General features: G+C 37.4%; 2 protein-coding genes across 5 annotated transcripts in view; one reads left to right on the plus strand and one right to left on the minus strand.

The window, feature by feature from the left end:
- Positions 1-8,705, minus strand: part of LOC138413883 (uncharacterized) — a 127,432-nt gene extending 118,727 nt beyond the window's left edge. The window contains exons 1-2 of the mRNA XM_069540060.1: positions 7,107-8,705; positions 5,743-5,793 (exon numbers count right to left, since the gene is read on the minus strand). Of these exons, the coding sequence (XP_069396161.1) occupies positions 5,743-5,793; positions 7,107-7,414 (359 nt within the window). The 5' untranslated portion in view covers positions 7,415-8,705. The remainder of the gene's footprint in view (positions 1-5,742; positions 5,794-7,106) is intronic.
- Positions 7,275-19,104, plus strand: part of RNFT1 (ring finger protein, transmembrane 1) — a 33,477-nt gene continuing 21,647 nt past the window's right edge. For 2 of the 4 annotated variants that reach the window (XM_059996380.1, XM_059996381.1), the window contains exons 1-8: positions 7,275-7,419; positions 8,712-9,169; positions 9,368-9,444; positions 10,579-10,679; positions 12,887-13,040; positions 13,666-13,824; positions 14,491-14,556; positions 17,156-17,257. In XM_059996380.1, the coding sequence (XP_059852363.1) occupies positions 8,767-9,169; positions 9,368-9,444; positions 10,579-10,679; positions 12,887-13,040; positions 13,666-13,824; positions 14,491-14,556; positions 17,156-17,257 (1,062 nt within the window). In that variant the 5' untranslated portion in view covers positions 7,275-7,419; positions 8,712-8,766. Of the gene's footprint in view, positions 7,420-8,711; positions 9,170-9,367; positions 9,445-10,578; positions 10,680-12,886; positions 13,041-13,665; positions 13,825-14,490; positions 14,557-17,155; positions 17,258-18,135; positions 19,027-19,104 lie in introns of those variants that run through there. The other 2 variants (XM_059996379.1, XM_059996382.1) reach the window with 2 other exon arrangements.

A 19,104-nucleotide genomic window follows, 5' to 3' on the forward strand; every position in this document is an offset into this window, starting at 1 on the left:
AACATACCTAACATGTAGAAATGAACAGAGAATTGGGCAAAATGAAGAGACAGAACAATATGTTCCAAATGAAGAAACAAGATAAAACCCCAGAAAAACTGAGCGAAATGAAGAGAAGCAATCGACTAGATAAAGAGTTAAAGGTAATGATCATAAAGATGCTCACCAAACTTCGGAGAAGAATGGAGGAACACGAAGAGAATTTCAACAGAGTTAGAAAATATAGAGAACAACCAAACAAGCTGAGGAATACAATAATTGAAATAAAAATTACACCAGAAGGAATCAAGAGTAGATTAGATAATAAGGAGAAATGGATCAGTGATCTGGAAGACAGAGTAGTGGAAATCACCCAAGCTGAACAGAGAAAAGAAGAAAGAATTTTAAAAATTGATGATAGTTTAAGAGACCTCTGATCAAGTGTATTAACATTTGCATTATAGGGGTCCCAGAAGGAGAAGAGAGACAGAAAGAGGCAGAGAACTTTTCTGAAGAAATAATAGCCGAAAACATCCCTAACCTGGGAAAGGAAACAGACATCCAGATCCAGGAAGTACAGAGAGGCCCAAAAACATGAACCCAGGAGGTCCACACCAAGATACATTATAATTAAAATAGCAAAAATTAAAGATAAAGAAAGAATCTTAAAAGCAGCAAGACAGAAGTAAATAGTTATATACAAGGAAAATCTGACTTTTCAGCAGAAACATTGCAGGCCACAAGGGAGTGGCATATTATATTCAAAGTGATGAAAGGAAAAAAACTACAACCAGGAGTACTCTACTCAGCAAAGAAAAAAACACTACAACCAAGAATATTCTACCCAGCAAGGTTATCATTCAGACTTGAAGGAAAGATAAAGAGTTTTATAGACAAGCAAAGCTAAAAGAGTTCAGCACCACTAAACTGGCCATATTAAAGGGACTTCTCTAAGCAGAAAAGGAAAGGCCACAGTTAGAAACTTTAAAATTGTGAAACAAAAAAACTCACTGGTAAAGGCAAACACACAGAAAAGGTAGATCAACCACTTATAAAACTACTAGGAAGGTTAAAAGACAAAAGTAGTAAAATCCTCTTTATCTACAATAAATAGTTAAGGGATACACAAAACAAAAAGATGTTGATATGATGTCAAAAACATTAAACATGAGGAAGGGGTAAAAGTAGTGAATTGTTAGAATGTGTTTGAACTTAAGACATCATTAACGTAAAATATTCTCATATATGTGTGTGTGTGTGTGTGTGTGTGTGTGTGTGTTTGTGTGTGTGTGTGTGTGTGTGTGTATATATATGGGGGGAAGAGTTACATATATAAAACTCATGGTAACCACAAACGAAAAATCTATAATAGGTATACACACAAAAAAGAAAAGGAACCCAAACATAACACTAAAGATAATCATCACATCACAAGGGCAGAGAGCAAAAGAAGAAAGGAACAAAAAAGAACTACAAAAACAACACCAAAACAATTAACAAAATGTCAATAAGTACATACCTATTAATAATTACTTTAAATATAAATGGACTAAATGCTCCAATCTAAAGATACAGAGTGGGTAAGCGCCACAACAACTGAGCCCACGTGCTCCAGAGCCTGTGCGCCACAACTAGAGAGCCCACATGCCGCAACTACTGAGCCCGTGTGCCATAACTAGAGAGAAGCCTGCGCGCTGCAATGAAGAGCCCATGCACTGCAACAAAGATCCTGTGTGCCTCAACTAAGACCCGATGCAGCCAAATAAATAAATAAATATTTTTTAAAAACCAAAAGATACAGAGTGGGTAAATGGATTTTTTTTTAAAGAACCATATATATGCTGCCTACAAAAGACTCACTCGGATTTGAAGACACACACAGACTGAAAGGGAATGGCAAAAGGTAGTCCATGCAAATGGAAACGAAAATAAAGCTGGGGTAGCAATACTTATATCAGACAGAATAGACTTTAAAACAAAGATTGTTTTGAGGTAGAGACAAAGATGGACATTACATAATGATAAAGGGAAACAAGAAGATATAACAATTGTAAATATGTATGCATCCAACATAGGAACACCTAAAAACATAAAGCAAATACTAACAAATGTAAAGGGAGAAATTGACAATAACAGTATGGGACTTTAACACCTCACTTACATCAATGGACAGATCATCCAGACAGAAAATCAATAAGGAAGCTCTGGCCTTAAATGACATATCAGACCAACATCAATATAGATATTAATATATCTATTAATGCCATTAATGTAGGTATTAATAGATATATAGAGAACATTTCATCCAAAACAGCAGAATACACATTATTTTCAACTGCACATGAAACATTCTCCAGGATAGATCACATGTGAAGTCACAAAACAAGTCTCAATAAATTTAAGAAGATTGAAATAATATCAAGCATGTTTTCCAACCACATGGAATGAGACTATAAATCAACTACAAGAAAAAAACTGCAAAAAAACAAAAAAAACCAAGTGGAATCTAAACAACATGCTACTAAACAACCAATGAGTCACTGAAGAAATCAAATAGGTAATCAAAAAACACCTGGGGATAAATGAAAATGGAAACAACTATCCAAAATCTATAAGATGCAGCAAAAGCAGTTCTAAGAGGGAAGTTTATAGTGAGACAAAGCTACTTCAAGAAACAAGAAACATCTCAAATAAACAACCTAACCTTACACCTAAAGCAATTAGAGAAAGAAGAACAAAAAAAAGCCAAAGTTAGCAGAAGGAAAGAAATCATAAAGATCAGATCAGAAATAAATGAAAAAGAAATGAAGGAAACAATATCAAAGATCAATAAAACTAAAAGCTGGTCCTTTGAGAAGATAACGAAAATTGATAAACCATTAGCCAGACTCATCAAGAAAAAAAGGGAGAAGACTCAAATCAACAGAATTAGAAATGAAAAGGGAGAATAACAGACACTGCAGAAATACAAAGGATCATGAGACATTACTACAAGCAACTATATTCCAATAAAATGGACAACGTGGAAGAAATGGACAAATTCATAGAAAAGCACAACCTTCTGAGACTGAAAAGGAAGAAATAGAAAATATGAACAGACCAATCACGAGCAATGAAATTGAAACTGTGATTAAAAATCTTCAAACAGGGGCTTCCTTGGTGGTGCAGTGGTTGAGAGTCCGCCTGCCGATGCAGGGGACACGGGTTCGTGCCCCGGTCCGGGAAGATCCCACATGCCGTGGAGCGGCTGGGCCCGTGAGCCATGGCCACTGAGCCTGCGCGTCCAGAGCCTGTGCTCCGCAACGGGAGAGGCCACAACAGTGAGAGGCTTGCGTACCGCAAAAAAAATAAATAAATAAAATAAAATCTTCAAACAAACAAAAGCCCAGGGCCAGATAGCTTCAAAGGCAAATTCTGTCAAACATTTATAGAATAGCTAACACCTATCCTTCTCAAACTCTTCCAAAATATAGCAGAAGGAGGAACGCTCCCAAACTCATTCTACGAGGCCACCATTACCCTGATACCAAACCAGACAAAGATGTCACAAAGAATGAAAACTACAGGCCAATCTCACTGATGAACATAGAGCAAAAATGCTCAACAAAATACTAGCAAACAGAATCCAACAGCACATTAATAGTATCATACACCATGATCAAGTAGGGTTTACTCCAGGAATGCAAGGATTCTTCAATATACGCAAATCAATCAATGTGATACATCATATTAACAAACTGAAGGATAAAAACCATACGATAATTTCAATAGATGTAGAAAAAGCTTTCAACAAAATTCAACACCCATTTATGATAAAAACTCTCCAAAAAAGTGGGCACAGAAGGAAGCTACCTCAACATAATAAAGGCCATACATGACAAACCCACAGCCAACATCATTCTCAATGGTGAAAAACTGACCATTTCCTCTAAGGTCAGGAACAAGACAAGGTTGCCCACTCTCACTGCTATTATTCAATATAGTTTTGGAAGTTTTAGCCACAGCAAATCAGACAAGAAAAATAAATAAAAGGAATCCAAATCAGAAAAGAAGTAAAGCTGTCACTGTTTGCAGATGACATGATACTATACATAGAGAATCCCAAAGATGCTACCAGAAAACTACTAGAGCTAATCAATGAATTTGGTAGAGTAGCAGGATACAAAATTAATGCACAGAAATCTCTTGCATTCCTATACACTAATGATGAAAAATATGAAAGAGAAATTAAGGAAACAATCGCATTTACCCCAGCAACAAAAAAAATAAAATACCTATGAGGAAACCTTCCTGAGGAGACAAAAGACCTGTATGCAGAAAACTATAAGACATTGATGAAAGAAATTAAAGATGATACAAGCAGATGGAGAGGTATACCATGTTCTTGGATTGGAAGCATCAACATTCTCAAAATGACTATACTACCCAAAGCAATGTACAGATTCAATGCAATCCTTATCAAACTACCAATGGCATTTTTCACAAAAGTAGAACAAAAAATTTTACAGTTTGTATGGAAACACAAAAGACCTCGAATAGCCAAAGCAATCTTGAGAAAGAAAAATGGAGCTAGAGGAATCAGGCTCCCTGACTTCAGACTATATTACAAAGCTACAGTAATCAAGACAGTATGGTACTGGCACAAAAACAGAAATATAGATCAATGGAACAGGATAGAATGCCCAGAAATAGACCCACGCACATATGGTCACCTTATCTTTGACAAAGGAGGCAAGAATATACAATGGAGAAAAGACAGCCTCTTCAATAAGTGGTACTGGGAAAACTGGACAGCTACATGTAAAAGAATGAAATTACAACACTTCATAAAACCATACACAAAAATAAACTCAAAATGGATTAAAGACCTAAAAGTAAGGCCAGATACTATAAAACTCTTAAGGAAAACAAAGGCAGAACACTCTATGACATAAATCACAGCAAGATCCTTTTTGACCCACCTCCTAGAGAAATGGAAATAAAAACAAAAATAAACAAATGGGACCTATTGAAACTTAAAAGCTTTTGCACAGCAAAGGAAACCATAAACAAGATGAAAAGACAACCCTCAGAATAGGAGAAAATATTTGCAAACAAAGCAACTGACAAAGAATTAATCTCCAAATTATACAAGTGGCTCATGCAGCTCAGTATCAAAAAAACAAACAACCCAATCCAAAAATGGGCAGAAGACCTAAACAGACATTTCTCCAAAGAAGATATACAGAAGGCCAACAAACACATGAAAGGATTCCTGGGTCATAAAACTCAGGAAAATATTTAAGGTACATAAATGTACTAAATTTACAAATATACTAAAATTATCAATGTACTAAAACATATTGATGCCTCATTGTGGTGGTAGCTGGATTATGTGAGATTGAGTCTCTTTCTTCTGTTTCTTAAATTCTCATAAATTTTAAAGTTTAAAATAAAAATATCCATGTTGTAGTTGGAACGATAAAATATATCAATATTAAACAAATAAGTCTCCTTGAAAAATTCATTACAGCCCAGATCTTGGCTTCAGCCTTTGCTACAGACCGAATTTTTGTGTCCCCCACAAAATCCATATGTTGAAATTCGACCCCGGATGTGATAGTATAAGCAGGTGGGGGTAGGTGATTAAGGCATTAAGACAGAGCCCTCATGAAGGCGATTAGTGCCCTTATAAAAGTGTTTCCAAAGGGCTCCACCACCCTCCAACCATGTGAGGACACAGCCCGAGACAACACTGTCTATAAACCAGGAAGCAGGACTCACCAGACACCAAATCTGCTGACACCTTGATCTTGGACTTCCCAGGCTTCTGAACTGTGAGAAATAAATTTGTTGTTTATAAGCCATCCAGGCTATATCTTACTGCAGCCCAAACAGACTAAGACAGACTCACTGACCCAGAAACCTAATTTCTCGGGAAGACTTACATTAGTGAAGCTCATGGAGACATATACACACACACACACACAAAAGCAAGTATCTTGCAATATCTCAAGGGGAAACAGATCTAATACCGGTTGGTGGGGACTGGGAGAGTGCCTTTCTAACCAAGGGAAATGGTTTGGTAATAAAATTAATATGATTTAAGTACAACCTCAAAGTGGTTAATTCAGGTTAAACAGTGGATTCAGTTGTACTCTGAAATAGGAGAAAATAAGGTGCAAACAATTTCATGATTAAGAAGCCTAAAAATTCACACACCAGCAAACTAATTTGCGCAAAGTTGTGCATGGTTTTAAATCAGTGACCAGTAAAAAGACAAAGTATCACTTTTCCCACTAGATATTCAACTCATGACATGTGTGTATATGTATGAAAATTTACCCTCTCTAGTGAGGGAAGATTGCACACCTCAAGCGTGGCACGGATTTTTAATTTCAAGACCTAACCACCAAGAGTTACTTACTTCACGTCAATTTCTAGAAATTAAAGGTAAAAAACTTGAGGTTCAAAATAGAAAGGCTATTGGTGGTTGTGGGAATGGGGCAGACTCATGGAATACAATTAAGTATCATTTAGAATATATTTTGGCTAGAGACCAAGAGGCAAGGTTCTTCGTTTCTTTCGTTTAAACTTTTTCTTAATAAATCTTTTATTTTGGAACAGTTTTCGGTTAACAATTATAGCGAAGATAGTACAGAGTCCCCTATACCCCATACAAGACAAGTTTTTTAAACTCTAACTTCTACTTCCACCCCTCCAATCACCCAAACCGTCCCCCACTTCTCTCCGATTCTATCTCCTCAGGTTTCAGCAGGGCCTTGTTCTCACAGTGCAAAGTTAGGATTGTAACGGAAACCCAGTTCAGTTCAAACTTCACCGTCCAGCCACAACTGGGTCAGCTGAGCTAGCCGACACCAGAACACTCCCGCCCCGCCCAGCTCTTCCAGAGGCGCTCCGACCCCTCGCCAACGTGGCTCCTCCAACTGAGGTCCCGGGAGACGCGAGCCAAGCGGGACCAAAGCGCTGGGCAGCTTCCAGAAGCCAGGCGCGCCGGGAGCAGGACCAGGTGAGCACCCAACAGCACGCTCCTCCATCGAGGGGAGGTTCCGAAGGCTAAAACATTTTTAACTTCAAAACTTCCAGACCTTTAACCGGCTTGGGGCGAGTTACACAAACCTACGCACATTCGCTTATTGTTTAACGCAGACGCCTCCGGGCGCTTCTCGGCCACAACCGCCTCTTCACAGCCAACACCCCCAGACGGCCTCTGCCCCGCCCCGTCGCCGCTGCCAGTCCCTCGGCGCGTCGCGCGGGGCCGGGGCGCGCGCGCGTGAGGACGTCCGGGAGCGCGCGCGCCGCCGCCGCTGCCGCCGAGCTGGGCGGGAGTTGTTGGCGGTGGGTCTGAAGGTGATGGCCTTGACTGAAGGCCTCGAGGCGGCATCTCCCGCTGTTTCTGCAGTCGCTGCCCGGGACTCGGTGCGCTCATCGTCATGAGAGGTCAGGCCTGGGGGAAGCGGGCGAAGGAGGCGAGGGGCCGCGGCGAAATGGGCTCTGGGGAGAATAACTGAGGCACTCGAAGGTCGAACGTGGGAGGAAAAATCTGTCCTGGAGATTCCGGAAGAGCCCGTTGCGTTTACTTTTCTTCCCTTTTTCTCCCCTTTCTTGCTCGTACTTGGAGGAAAGCGGGAGGGTTCTGTTTTTATTTGTGGAAGAAGACGCTGAAATTCTCCCGTCCGGCGTCGGTCTTCAGAGGTTGGAGGAAATAAATAGCAGTCGTGGCGTTGGAGCATCAGTGAAAGCCTCTAGTGAATGGCACTAAAAACCAAACCGCCCAACAGTAACTGAAAAAAAAAAAAAAAATAGAAAAAAAAATCCAAACCTAGGAATGAAATAGAATGACACGGAACATGCCCTGACGTTAACCCCAGCTTCCTCCTACAGAAACGGCAGAAAGGCTCAGCGTTTCGTCAGCTGGATCCACGACGGCTACCCACACTCGTCATTTAGGGATCTTTCCGTGCCAGTGTACTCTTTCCCGACGCCCCTCCCCTCAAAGGTGGCATTTTTAATGTGCAGACTACGTAATTATCCTTATTCAGAATAAAGAGTCACTTAGCAATTACATGGTGACTCCCCAAGTCTTCCTATTTTAAAGGTATTTAGGTAACATCCTTGGGGGGGACAGGAAAAGGTAATACTCTTGGTATTAATTATTGGAAACTTTTTTATTAGCTTTGGGAAAGCTGTTTCAGCATAAAACGAAATTTGTAGGTCACCTAAATGAAATGTTTATTAGTTCTCCATGATGATACTTAATGAGGAGTTAAGATTTGATGCTTTTTTCTTCCTAACCTTTCCACACATTAAAAAAAATACTCTTATTAGATGTAGAATCTACATCAGAGATGAAACTGTTCCAGTTGAACAAAGTAAATGTATTTAAGTGTTCTAGTATGATTGAGTACTAGTACTCATATTATTAACATCTGCTGAGCACCAATATTTTGACTGTTTTGCCAGTTCCTTCTGTCATTAGAGAACTGGAGGCATCTGAAGCTAAACTTTTTTGGTAGCAGATGTTCCCTAAAGCATAGTTTGCCTAGGGCAGCAGAGCCTTCGCATAAAGGGAGAAGATGGAGGAGTCTAGTAATAAGCAATAGATAACCTGGAAATAATTCATGTACTGTGACTATCAGCCTCTCCTTTAGTGAACAAATTATTCCTAGTGAGCAATATATTGCCTGTACGTAACTGTTCACTTAGAATATTTTCTGCGCTTTGATTTTTAGGAGACAGAGCCCTGAAGCAAAGAAATCTGGATCACAGAAAAAGTATTCAGGGGTCATGCAAGCCAACTGTAGCCAACTGCACAGCCCTTCAGGAGCTGCAGGCAGTGAGGATGCCTCAGCCTCCCAGTGTGTCCAAACAAGATTGACAGGAGAAGCTTCCTGTCTTTATTCTGGAGATGTTCATATTCAGATAAACTCCATGCCTAAAGAATGTGCTGAAAATCCAAGCTCCAGAAATGTAAGGTCAGGTGTCCACGGCTGTACCCATGGATGTGTACACAGTCGCTTACGGAGTCACTCCCACAATGAAGCAAGGCAACCTGATGATACCGAGATGGAGTCTGGAGATCGTGGTAGTAGCTCCTTCTCAGAATTCCAATATCTCTTCAAGTGGTTGCAAAAAGGTCTTCCATATATTTTGATTCTGGGTGTCAAACTTGTTATGCAGCATATAACAGGTAGGGTATAATAAAACATTGAGCTGTTTCATTACTATATGCAGCTAATTTTCTTTCTTTATTGGTAATCTACTTTAACCTATGTATTTCAGTTTCTTATTTTCTGTTAGTTTTTAAAATTGTATATGCTTCCTTTAAATTCATGTCACGTTAGCTCTTTTTTTTCCTTTCAATTAACTGGACCTTATTTTCTAACAGGAATTTCTCTTGGAATTGGGCTGCTTACAACTTTTATATATGCAAACAAAAGCATTGTAAATCAGGTCTTTCTAAGAGTAAGTATAACCAGCAACTAAAAATTTATTAAATGTTTCTCCCTGTAGAATTATATACTCATTTTTGAGAGAAATAGGAATAAAGACAGTTTATTTGATAAATTTAAATAGATATAATGTACCATCCATGATATATTCAATGTTGTTATCTAAATGACCTGGAATAAATGATCTGTCCTAATACGGAATTGATTCACCTTATTTTCTTTGTATATTGGGTTCCTGATAAAGAAAAACTAGACAGAAGGATTAAAGGGTTTAGAACACACTATTTGATCTGATTTGTCAAGTGCTATCATGTTTTAAGTTAGTTTGACCGTACTAAGTAATATAATCATCATTAAAAACTTCAGCTGTTGTACTATAAGATTTAAAATAGTCAAATAAAACGTACACTGAATAAATGGGTATTGAACTATTTATTTAGGTTTCTCTTATTTAAAGAAAACTAAACCCAAGAAGTTTTTCCATAAGAAATTATAAAAGATTCCTATTCATGTAAATTATTGGGAAAACAGGATTAGTTTATAAAATTTCAAGCAACTTTCAAGGGTTATATCTGTGTAAAGGATCATACATTTTGACCTGAAAATTCCTAGTTAGAACCTATCAAACCATAAAAGTTTAATTCAGGGTTTAAAACTAGTAAAATTTTTAATTAAACCAGTAATTAAAACAATTATAAAACTGAGATTAAAAACATTTTATTAAATTCTTATTGAATTGAGAATTTTTAAAATTATATTTATAAACCCTGGTAACATAAATGCAGTTTTTAAAAGTCTGTTTTGTTGGGAAGGCAAAAATAGGAAGCCGCAGAAGTAAAGTTTTTATTTACGTAGGTCCTTTATGTCAGTCTGTAGAAGATTTGGCTTTGAAACATAGATAATGTTACACAATGAGGAAACTTGTATTTTAAAAATCTGTTTAAGTATGTGTTTTGTTTTTTTCACTAAAAGTATGTAAAATAGAATGTGATGATGTACAATTTAACAAATATTCTGTATTTTTATTAAGATAAATTAATCTATTAAAATGTTCTAAGTTAATAAATTAGTCATTAAAATAGTTTAATGATATTTAAAATTCTGGCATAATTCAAAGTAACAAATTATAAAATTGTTTATTTTTCAGGAAAGGTGCTCAAAGATTCAGTGTGCTTGGTTACTGGTATTCTTAGCAGGATCTTCTGTTCTTTTATATTACACCTTTCATTCTCAGTCACTTTATTACAGGTAATTAGAGGTCCAAGTGCACAATCACATTTTTATGTAATCGTATATTCCATAGCACTTTGCATATATCTTACTTGCACATACTTAGAGTTCAATTTTTACCTATCTGTCTCTTTCCAAGATTGAGAGCTTAAAGTGACTTACTCACATTTTTATACCCAGTGCCTTGCCTCACAGCAAGTGCTCAATAAATACTTAATTTTTGATACTTAAATTTTTACTTATATAATCAGTAGTTACTAAATACCATTAGGTTGTTGTTGGTGATCTTTTTTCGTTTTTCATTTTTGATAAATAAAAACTATATATTTAAAATATACAACATGTTTTGATATATGTATACATTGTGAAATGATTACCACATCAAGCTAATTAATATATCCATCACCTCCCTTAGTTACCTTCTTGTGTGTATGTGTGATAAGAACACTTGATCTTTGTCTCTAGAAGAAGACTTGCTAAAGGACAGTAGTTGATAAGTTTCCATGTCAGATGGAAGTGTTCTGAATTTTCAGCTTTAATCAGATAATTAGAAGTCCTGGTTTCAGTGGAGTTGGAGAGATGTGGACAAATCTGGGATATAGTTTGTAGGTGTAGCCAGTACTACTCGGATTGGATTGGGTGAGTAGGTAAGGGGGAAGAATCAAGGGTGATACTGGGTTTTTTTAGTCTAAGCAACTGGCTGGATGGTGGTGCCATTTACTGGGCTGGGAAAGACTGGGGAGGGAACTGGTTTTGAGGGAAAATCAGTAATTTTGTTTTGAACATGTTAAGTTTGAGAGGCCATGTAGAACTGTTAAAGTGATTATAGATATTTGTCATGAGCTCAGAGTAGAGGTTAGGGCTGTAAATTTTGGTGTTATCAGCATATGGTTGATATTTAAAAACCAAGGAACTTGACAAGACTAGTCAGGGAAAGAAAGTATAGACAGAGGAGAGGGCCCAGGACTGGACATGCCCACAATTAGCCAGAGGAGGAACAGCAAAGGAGACTTAAGAAGGAACCATCAGGGACTTCCCTGGTGGTGCAGTGGTTAAGAATCCGCCTGCCAATGCAAGGGACATGGGTTCGAGCCCTTGTCCAGGAAGATCCCACATGCCGCGTAGCAACTAAGCCCGTGCACCACAACTACTGAGCCTGTGCTCTAGAGCCTGCAAGCCACAACTGCTGAGCCCGTGTGCCACAACTACTGAAGCCCTTGCGCTGAGAGCCCGTGCTCCACAACAAGAGAAGCCACCGCAATGAGAAGCCTGCGCACCGCAACGAAGAGTAGCCCCCACTCACTACAACTAGAGAAAGCCCGTGCGCAGCAACGAAGACCCAATGCAGCCAAAAATAATAAATGAATAAATTTTTTAAAAAAAGGAACCATCAGTCACATATGAGAACCACTAGAAGAGAGTGGTGTCAGAAGTCTAGGAAGAAAGTATTTCAAGGAGAGAAGAGGGGGAAAAAGTGACCTTCGAATTTAGCAAGAGGGAGGGAGTTGGCGATCTTGACAAAAACAGTTAAGTGGAAAGGAGGGGTTAGATTCCTGACTGGAGTTGATTGAAGACAGATTGGCAGCTACGGAGTATTTGTGAGTTTTTTAGATTATAGGCTAGAAAGATATCAATCATGACAAGTTAGGAAGACTCGTTCTTTATGGAGGGAAGATTTGAAATTCAAACATTTAAGAAGTTTTCAAAATAAATTTATTTTTGGCTGCATTGGGTCTTCATTGCTGCGTGTGAGCTTTCTCTAGTTGTGGTGAGCGGGGCCTGCTCTTCCCTTGCAGTGTGCGGGCTTCTCATGGCAGTGGCTTCTCTTGTTGCAGAGCATGGGCTTTAGGCGTGTGGGCTTCCATAGTTGTGGCACACGGGCTCAGTAGTTGTGGCTCGCGGGCTCTAGAGCGCAGGCTCAGTAGTTGTGGTGCACAGGCTTAACTGCTCTGCGGCATGTGGGACCTTCCCAGACCAAGGCTTGAACCCGTGTCCCCTGCGTTGGCAGGCAGATTCTTAACCACTGCGCCACGAGGGAAGTCCCTAAAAGGTCTTTTTAAAATAAGCAAAATGATCTTCCATTCTATTTACATGAACTCTAGCATCTAGCCAAACTCTTATTTTTACACATTAAATTAAATATTTGGTAGCAAATTTAGAACCCCCATCGACACTTTTATCTTTTTATGTTGCTCTGGTAAGTTTTGATGTTTTTCTCTTGGTAGCTTAATTTTTTTTAATCCTACTTTGGACTATTCGAGCTTCTGGGACGTACTTTGGATCGTTGGAATTACAGACTTCATTCTGAAATTCCTCTTCATGGGCTTAAAATGCCTTATTTTATTGGTGCCTTCTTTCATCATGCCTTTTAAATCCAAGGTAAGAAAGTAATATGTTTTATTGGAAAGATGTTAGCAGACCATATTAATGCTATTTAGTCTTTGCTTAAATGATTCCTTCTATAATTTTTCAGTTTGCTCAATAACCTAATTTTAGTTATCTATATTATCTCAGACTGGCAGCTATTTGGTCAAAGACTTGAACCTAAATATTAATCTATTCCAATAAAATCAATTATATTTGCTTTGGAATAATCTAAAAATGAGTCCCCACATCATATATGGGAAAATATATATTTATACTTCTGTTTTCCTCCAGGGCATTGTTAATTGATAATTGATAACTGACTTAGGCAGTTATTCAGTGTTTTTTCATATTTAATGAAAACTTTAAATTTTTATAATCAGCAAAATGTTTTATTATACATAAAACATTTTCAGTCACTCTTTAGAAATTCTTTGAAAACAGACCACTCAGTGACTGTAATATCTAAAGAACGAAGTTGAGGTTGTCAGTCATAACCATTATCATTATGAAGATTAATTTTATAGTTGTGTTATTGTGCCATATACCCATGATGTTCTCAGCCCAATATGAGGTATTTGCATTGTGCATGTAAGTACCTTGGGTGGCTCTATTTGTTTTCTTTTTTCTTCCTTTTTAGGGTTATTGGTATATGGTTTTAGAAGAATTATGTCAGTATTACCGAACTTTTGTCCCCGTACCAGTTTGGTTTCGTTACCTTATAAGCTATGGGGAGTTTGGTAATGTAACTGGATGGAGTCTTGGGATATTGCTGGCTTTACTCTACCTCATACTAAAAGTAGGTAACATAATAAATCTTATCATTTATAATGATTCATATAATACTGTTTACATATTTTACATATGACTGCTTTTCTCTTTATATATTTTATAGTTTATCTTCATATCACTAGTTTGAAGTAATGGCAGATTCTATATCTACTTAGAAATGGAAATAGGTATCTTAATCCAGTGGTTCTCAGATTTTATTGGGGGAGTGGACCTCTAAGCATGGATTATCTAAAGTGGAGGGGAACAAGTAGAATAGAACATACCCATCCCCTACAGTAGCATCTCTCATACACATAATTCTCAAACTAGTGGAGTATCTCGTCCTGTTCCCTCTATGCCTGTTCCCCTCGGCTTAATCACTTTATGAAACGTTAAATAGGTTAAGGACATGTGAACCAGATAAAATTGCCTTGCCTTTGATTTAGTTGTTTATATTTATCTTGACCAAATTGTAACTCTGGGCATTCAGATGTACTTCATTTTGGTTAAGAGTTGGCTGAAACTGATAAATTGAGTAAAATATTCCATAATTGGACTTTAAATATATTTAGAATGAAATGATTAGTTGTGATATGCAATGAGCATAAAATTAATATCAGTATTTGATATTAGCTTTGATCTCTGAGTTTAGCAGGTAAGGCTCTTTGAATAAATGAATTATTTTCTCTTTCAGCTTCTGGACTTTTTTGGACATCTGAGAACTTTCAGACGGGTTTTGAGAATATTTTTTACACGACCAGTAAGTATTTTTTAATCAGAAAAAACACTTTTTATCTTTCTTTCTACATTATAAAAATGTTTTAGTTCAGCAGTTTTACAAATGCAGATTTCATAATTACGTGGTTTTTTAGAAAAACTTCTTGTACTTTGGCACTTGGGGCTGTGATGATACAGAGGTTTTGTTTCTGTGGTAAGTTTAACTTGCACATTGACAACCACCTGATAGTTGATGAAGTACTTATATATTTGAGTTTGCCTCTTGCCCTTTCAAATCACTTGACATTCTTAAGGGTTTATAAATATTCCCTTAAAAATCTTATGAACTTTTGTTTCTCTTCCTTTATTTAAGCCACAAATAGTAGCTTTGTGTATTTTCATTAACTCCTATTCAACTTCTGTGAAAGTGCTTATACTATAATTTATTGTGTATATGAAGGAAGCTCATTACCAAAAATCATGTCCCTTGAAATTTTCTTACTGGAAAAATTTCCCCAATACGCAGTTCTGTATGCACAAATAAGTTCATGACAATAACAGTAAATTTAACAATAACAAAACAATTTTAACAATAAATTGAGACTCCAATGTCAACTGTAACTTTATTATGTTATTCTACTGGTGTAACAAACTGCAGAAAAAGGGTATCATAGCCCAAATGATAAATAGCTCATTTGCTATTTAGTAGCCTCAGAAGTTCTCAGTATATAAGTGTGATCACCAGGTTTCAGTTTGATTCTCAGTTTTGCAGTCCATTAGGTACTTAACAATTATGTGGTCAGGACTCAGGGGAATCTGATGTACAAGAATGCCAGTCTAATAATATATGTTTAAAAAAAAACAGGATTATACCAACAAAGTGGAGTAAACTAACTGGCCAGGGCACCCTTTCCTAAAGACAGTAATGTATTAAGTTTTTTTTTTTTGCGGTACGTGGGCCTCTCACTGCTGTGGCCTCTCCCGTTGCGGAGCACAGGCTCTGGACGCAGCGCAGGCTCAGCGGCCATGGCTCACGGGCCCAGCGGCTCCGCGGCATGTGGGATCTTCCCAGACCAGGGCACAAACCCACGTCCCCTGCATCGGCAGGCGGACTCTCAACCACTGCACCACCTGGGAAGCCCTGTATTAAGTTTTGCTGCATCCTATTCAGACTTCTTTCTTTAGATAAGATACAATAAAATTGAGACTTCAGCTTTTGAGTTTATTCAGTTGATTATGTATCGGCCACTTTGCTGTAGCAATTAATCTAGTAAGGCTTCAGCTGAAATACTTTTGATATTCTTTCTCTGTGAAGCATACAGAGACTATCACAGATCACTGTTTTATTCCTGGGATTCTCATGTTCCTTAATGTTGCCCTGAAAATGGCAATCATCATCAGGGTGTCTTCAACTGAAGGGAGTCTGCAAAGTGCCAGACAAGCGTGCTATTTTAAAAGCTTGTCAGCATACATATCTGCAGTGTACGCTGCTAAATGACATTTATTGAAGGGAAACTGGCACCAAGATCATCCGTCAGTATCTCAGTTTGTTTCTGGAATCTTTAGCATGACCAATCTCAAAAATATCTTCATTTTCAATGTTTTCATCCGCTGAGTCTTAGTTTGATTTTGTTAACCCTCGATAACAAGAAGTTTAGGTCACAGCTTCAGGTTGCTGAGTCAAGTCATGCTTTTGCTCTCATTACCATGACTGAAACTTGGGTGTTCTTTTCCTCAGCCACCTTTTCCACATCATTTCTACAGAAAGCTGATCTCATTTGTAACATTTTGTCACATCTAGTTAATGACTAAATTCTACTGAATTTGGTAAGGAAGTTATTAAGATCTTAAAGAGATCAGAAACTTTTTTTTAGGACTTAAGAAGAAAAGGAAATTCAAAGATTTGTGTTATTATTCAGTTTGACAGTATAACTCTACCCAAGTGACATTTTGCAATTACAGTTCTTCTGTAAAATTTTACCATTCTTTCGTAGTACTAAATGCTCCAACTTTTGTGATAAGTAAGGATGATAATTAAAATTATTTTTAGATTTAGTGGCAGGATACTGTTCAGTGGTCCCCAAACCTCCTTCACATTGAACTCATGTGGAGAGCTTTCAGGAATTAGATTCCTGGGTTACATCCTGGTATGTCTGGACCTACTGAATCAATCACCAGTGTGGAGCACAGAAACCTATTTTTAAAGTAGTCTCTACATGAGTTACATTCAGCCAGCCAAGCTCTGGATTGACTTTTTTGAAAAGTGTCATAGGTAGTAAGTGGGCTCAATTTGGCAGTACTGGGTCACATAGTACATGAATATAGATTGCATAATGCTGTATTATATTTCAGATCGCTCAGTCTCTTGAGCCATTTGAATTTGAAGCACTGTCATTATTTGGGAATCCAATGAATCTAACAATCTTCCAGTATCCTATTATGTATTACATAGCAAGTTAACCTTGATGCGATCCATCCAGGCATCATTCTGCATACATAGTTCAGCTCTGAAATGTTTATATCCTTTGGGAGAGTTTTCAAATGCCTAGTTCCTTGGAGATTTGAGAAATACAGTACCATCTATCTATTTAAGGAACAGAAAAGAAAGAAATTTGTAGGAACATAACTTCTTATCTTTATAGAGTCACGGAGTGGCTGCCAGCAAGAGACAGTGTTCAGATGTGGATGATATTTGTTCAATATGTCAAGCTGAATTTCAAAAGCCAATTCTTCTCACCTGTCAGGTAACTGTATTTTTAAGCAACCTCAATACAGCACTTCTCTGTGATCTGCAAACGTCACATTTATGTTACTTATAGGGAAATATACACTATTCAGCAGAAAGTAGCATTCAGGGCACATACTACTAATTTCTTATTTGTGATTAGGGGTTTGGTAGGTTAGTTAAATCTTGCCCCTTAGTTCTAATGATTTTTTTTTTTCTTTTTGCGGTACGCGGGCCTCTCACTGTTGTGGCCTCTCCCGTTGTGGAGCACAGGCTCCAGATACGCAGGCTCAGCGGCCATGGCTCACGGGCCTAGCCGCTCCGCGGCATGTGGGATCTTCCCACACTGGGGCACGAACCCGTGTCCCCTGCATCGGCAGGTGGACTCTCAACCACTGCGCCACCAGGGAAGCCCAGTTCTAATGATTTTTATGTAGAGGAGTGTATAAAGGGGAAAAAAAAATTCAAATGGCATACTGGATACCAAAGTGACTGGGAAACAGACTATTTTTAATAATTGAATACTAGTCTTTTAGAATAATACCAGCATTTGTTACTGGACTGTATAAGGCCCTTTCCTATACTTTATTTCAGTAACCCTCAAAGACTTTATTAAGCTGTTAGTCATTATACTTGATCTTAAAGTTATCACCTGAGGATACCTTGTATTTTATTAAAAGTGGTTAAATGGATAGTACAAGTCAGAATAATACTTGTGCCTCTACCACGAACACCTCTGTGTTCTTGAATGTTATACTTTGTTTTCTCACTTGTAAAATAAAGGGATTAGTGTCCTCCAAATTCCCTTTCAGCTCTAGAGTATGATTCTCTGCAATGTGATGAATTTAAAATTGAAATGTTATCAACTATAAAATCTAGTTCTTAATTTCCTTACAGCATATATTTTGTGAAGAGTGCATTACCTTATGGTTTAACAGAGAGAAAACATGTCCGCTGTGCAGAACTGTGATTTCAGACCATATAAACAAATGGCAAGATGGAGCCACTTCATCACACCTTCAAATATATTAAGTTCTAAACTTAATATTAAGGCCACAAAACACTAATTTTATTTGGTTACAGTGACTATTGGTAAAGACATTAGAATGGATTTTCAGGGCTGGAAGTTAAGGAAAATGTTTCCAAATGGTTTTAGAATATTATAATAAGGCAAGTGTGTAGTCCAGCTTCTCAAAAGATTAAATGAAAGAACCCTATATTTAAAAATAGTAATGTTCAACATAATGCATATGCAACATTTATTCTATCCTAATTATTTGACAGATAATTGCAGTGTTAAATTGTAAATGTGTTTTCTTGTTAATGTTACCAAATGACAACTGGATAACTAGAACTAGTGGTTTTAGAGGAATTCAGGTATTCTTTCCTGACACTGTTTTCGGAATAAAGAATATTTTTCATAATATTTTAAGATACACATTACCTGAAAGTAGAATTTTCTTTAATATTGACTTTTATAATTCCCATTCTAAAATTTCTCATAAAATTTTTATTTTTAAATGAATGCTCTAAATGCTATATTTTACCTGTACAATCAGATTTTTCTAAGGAAGATTAATTTACTGAGGATGAAATATTTTAATATTGTATTATTTTCTGTAGTGTGATTAGCAGTCATTGAGAACAGATGGTTTAAATTCCTTTTCTTTGTGGACTTCATACATACAATCCTGCCATCAGCTTTAATGTTCATGGTCTTGCTTTTTGGAAAGTGCCACGGACTTTCTTGGATTATTAAAATAATTCACATGGATTACAAACAGCTGGCTTCACTGATGATTTGAATTGAGTGACAAACAAGAGCAACTCAAACACTTAGAAAAGAATTCCTCGGGACTTCCCTGG

This window comes from Delphinus delphis, chromosome 19 (genome assembly GCF_949987515.2).
Source record: "Delphinus delphis chromosome 19, mDelDel1.2, whole genome shotgun sequence".
Classification (NCBI taxonomy): Eukaryota; Metazoa; Chordata; class Mammalia; order Artiodactyla; family Delphinidae; genus Delphinus; species Delphinus delphis.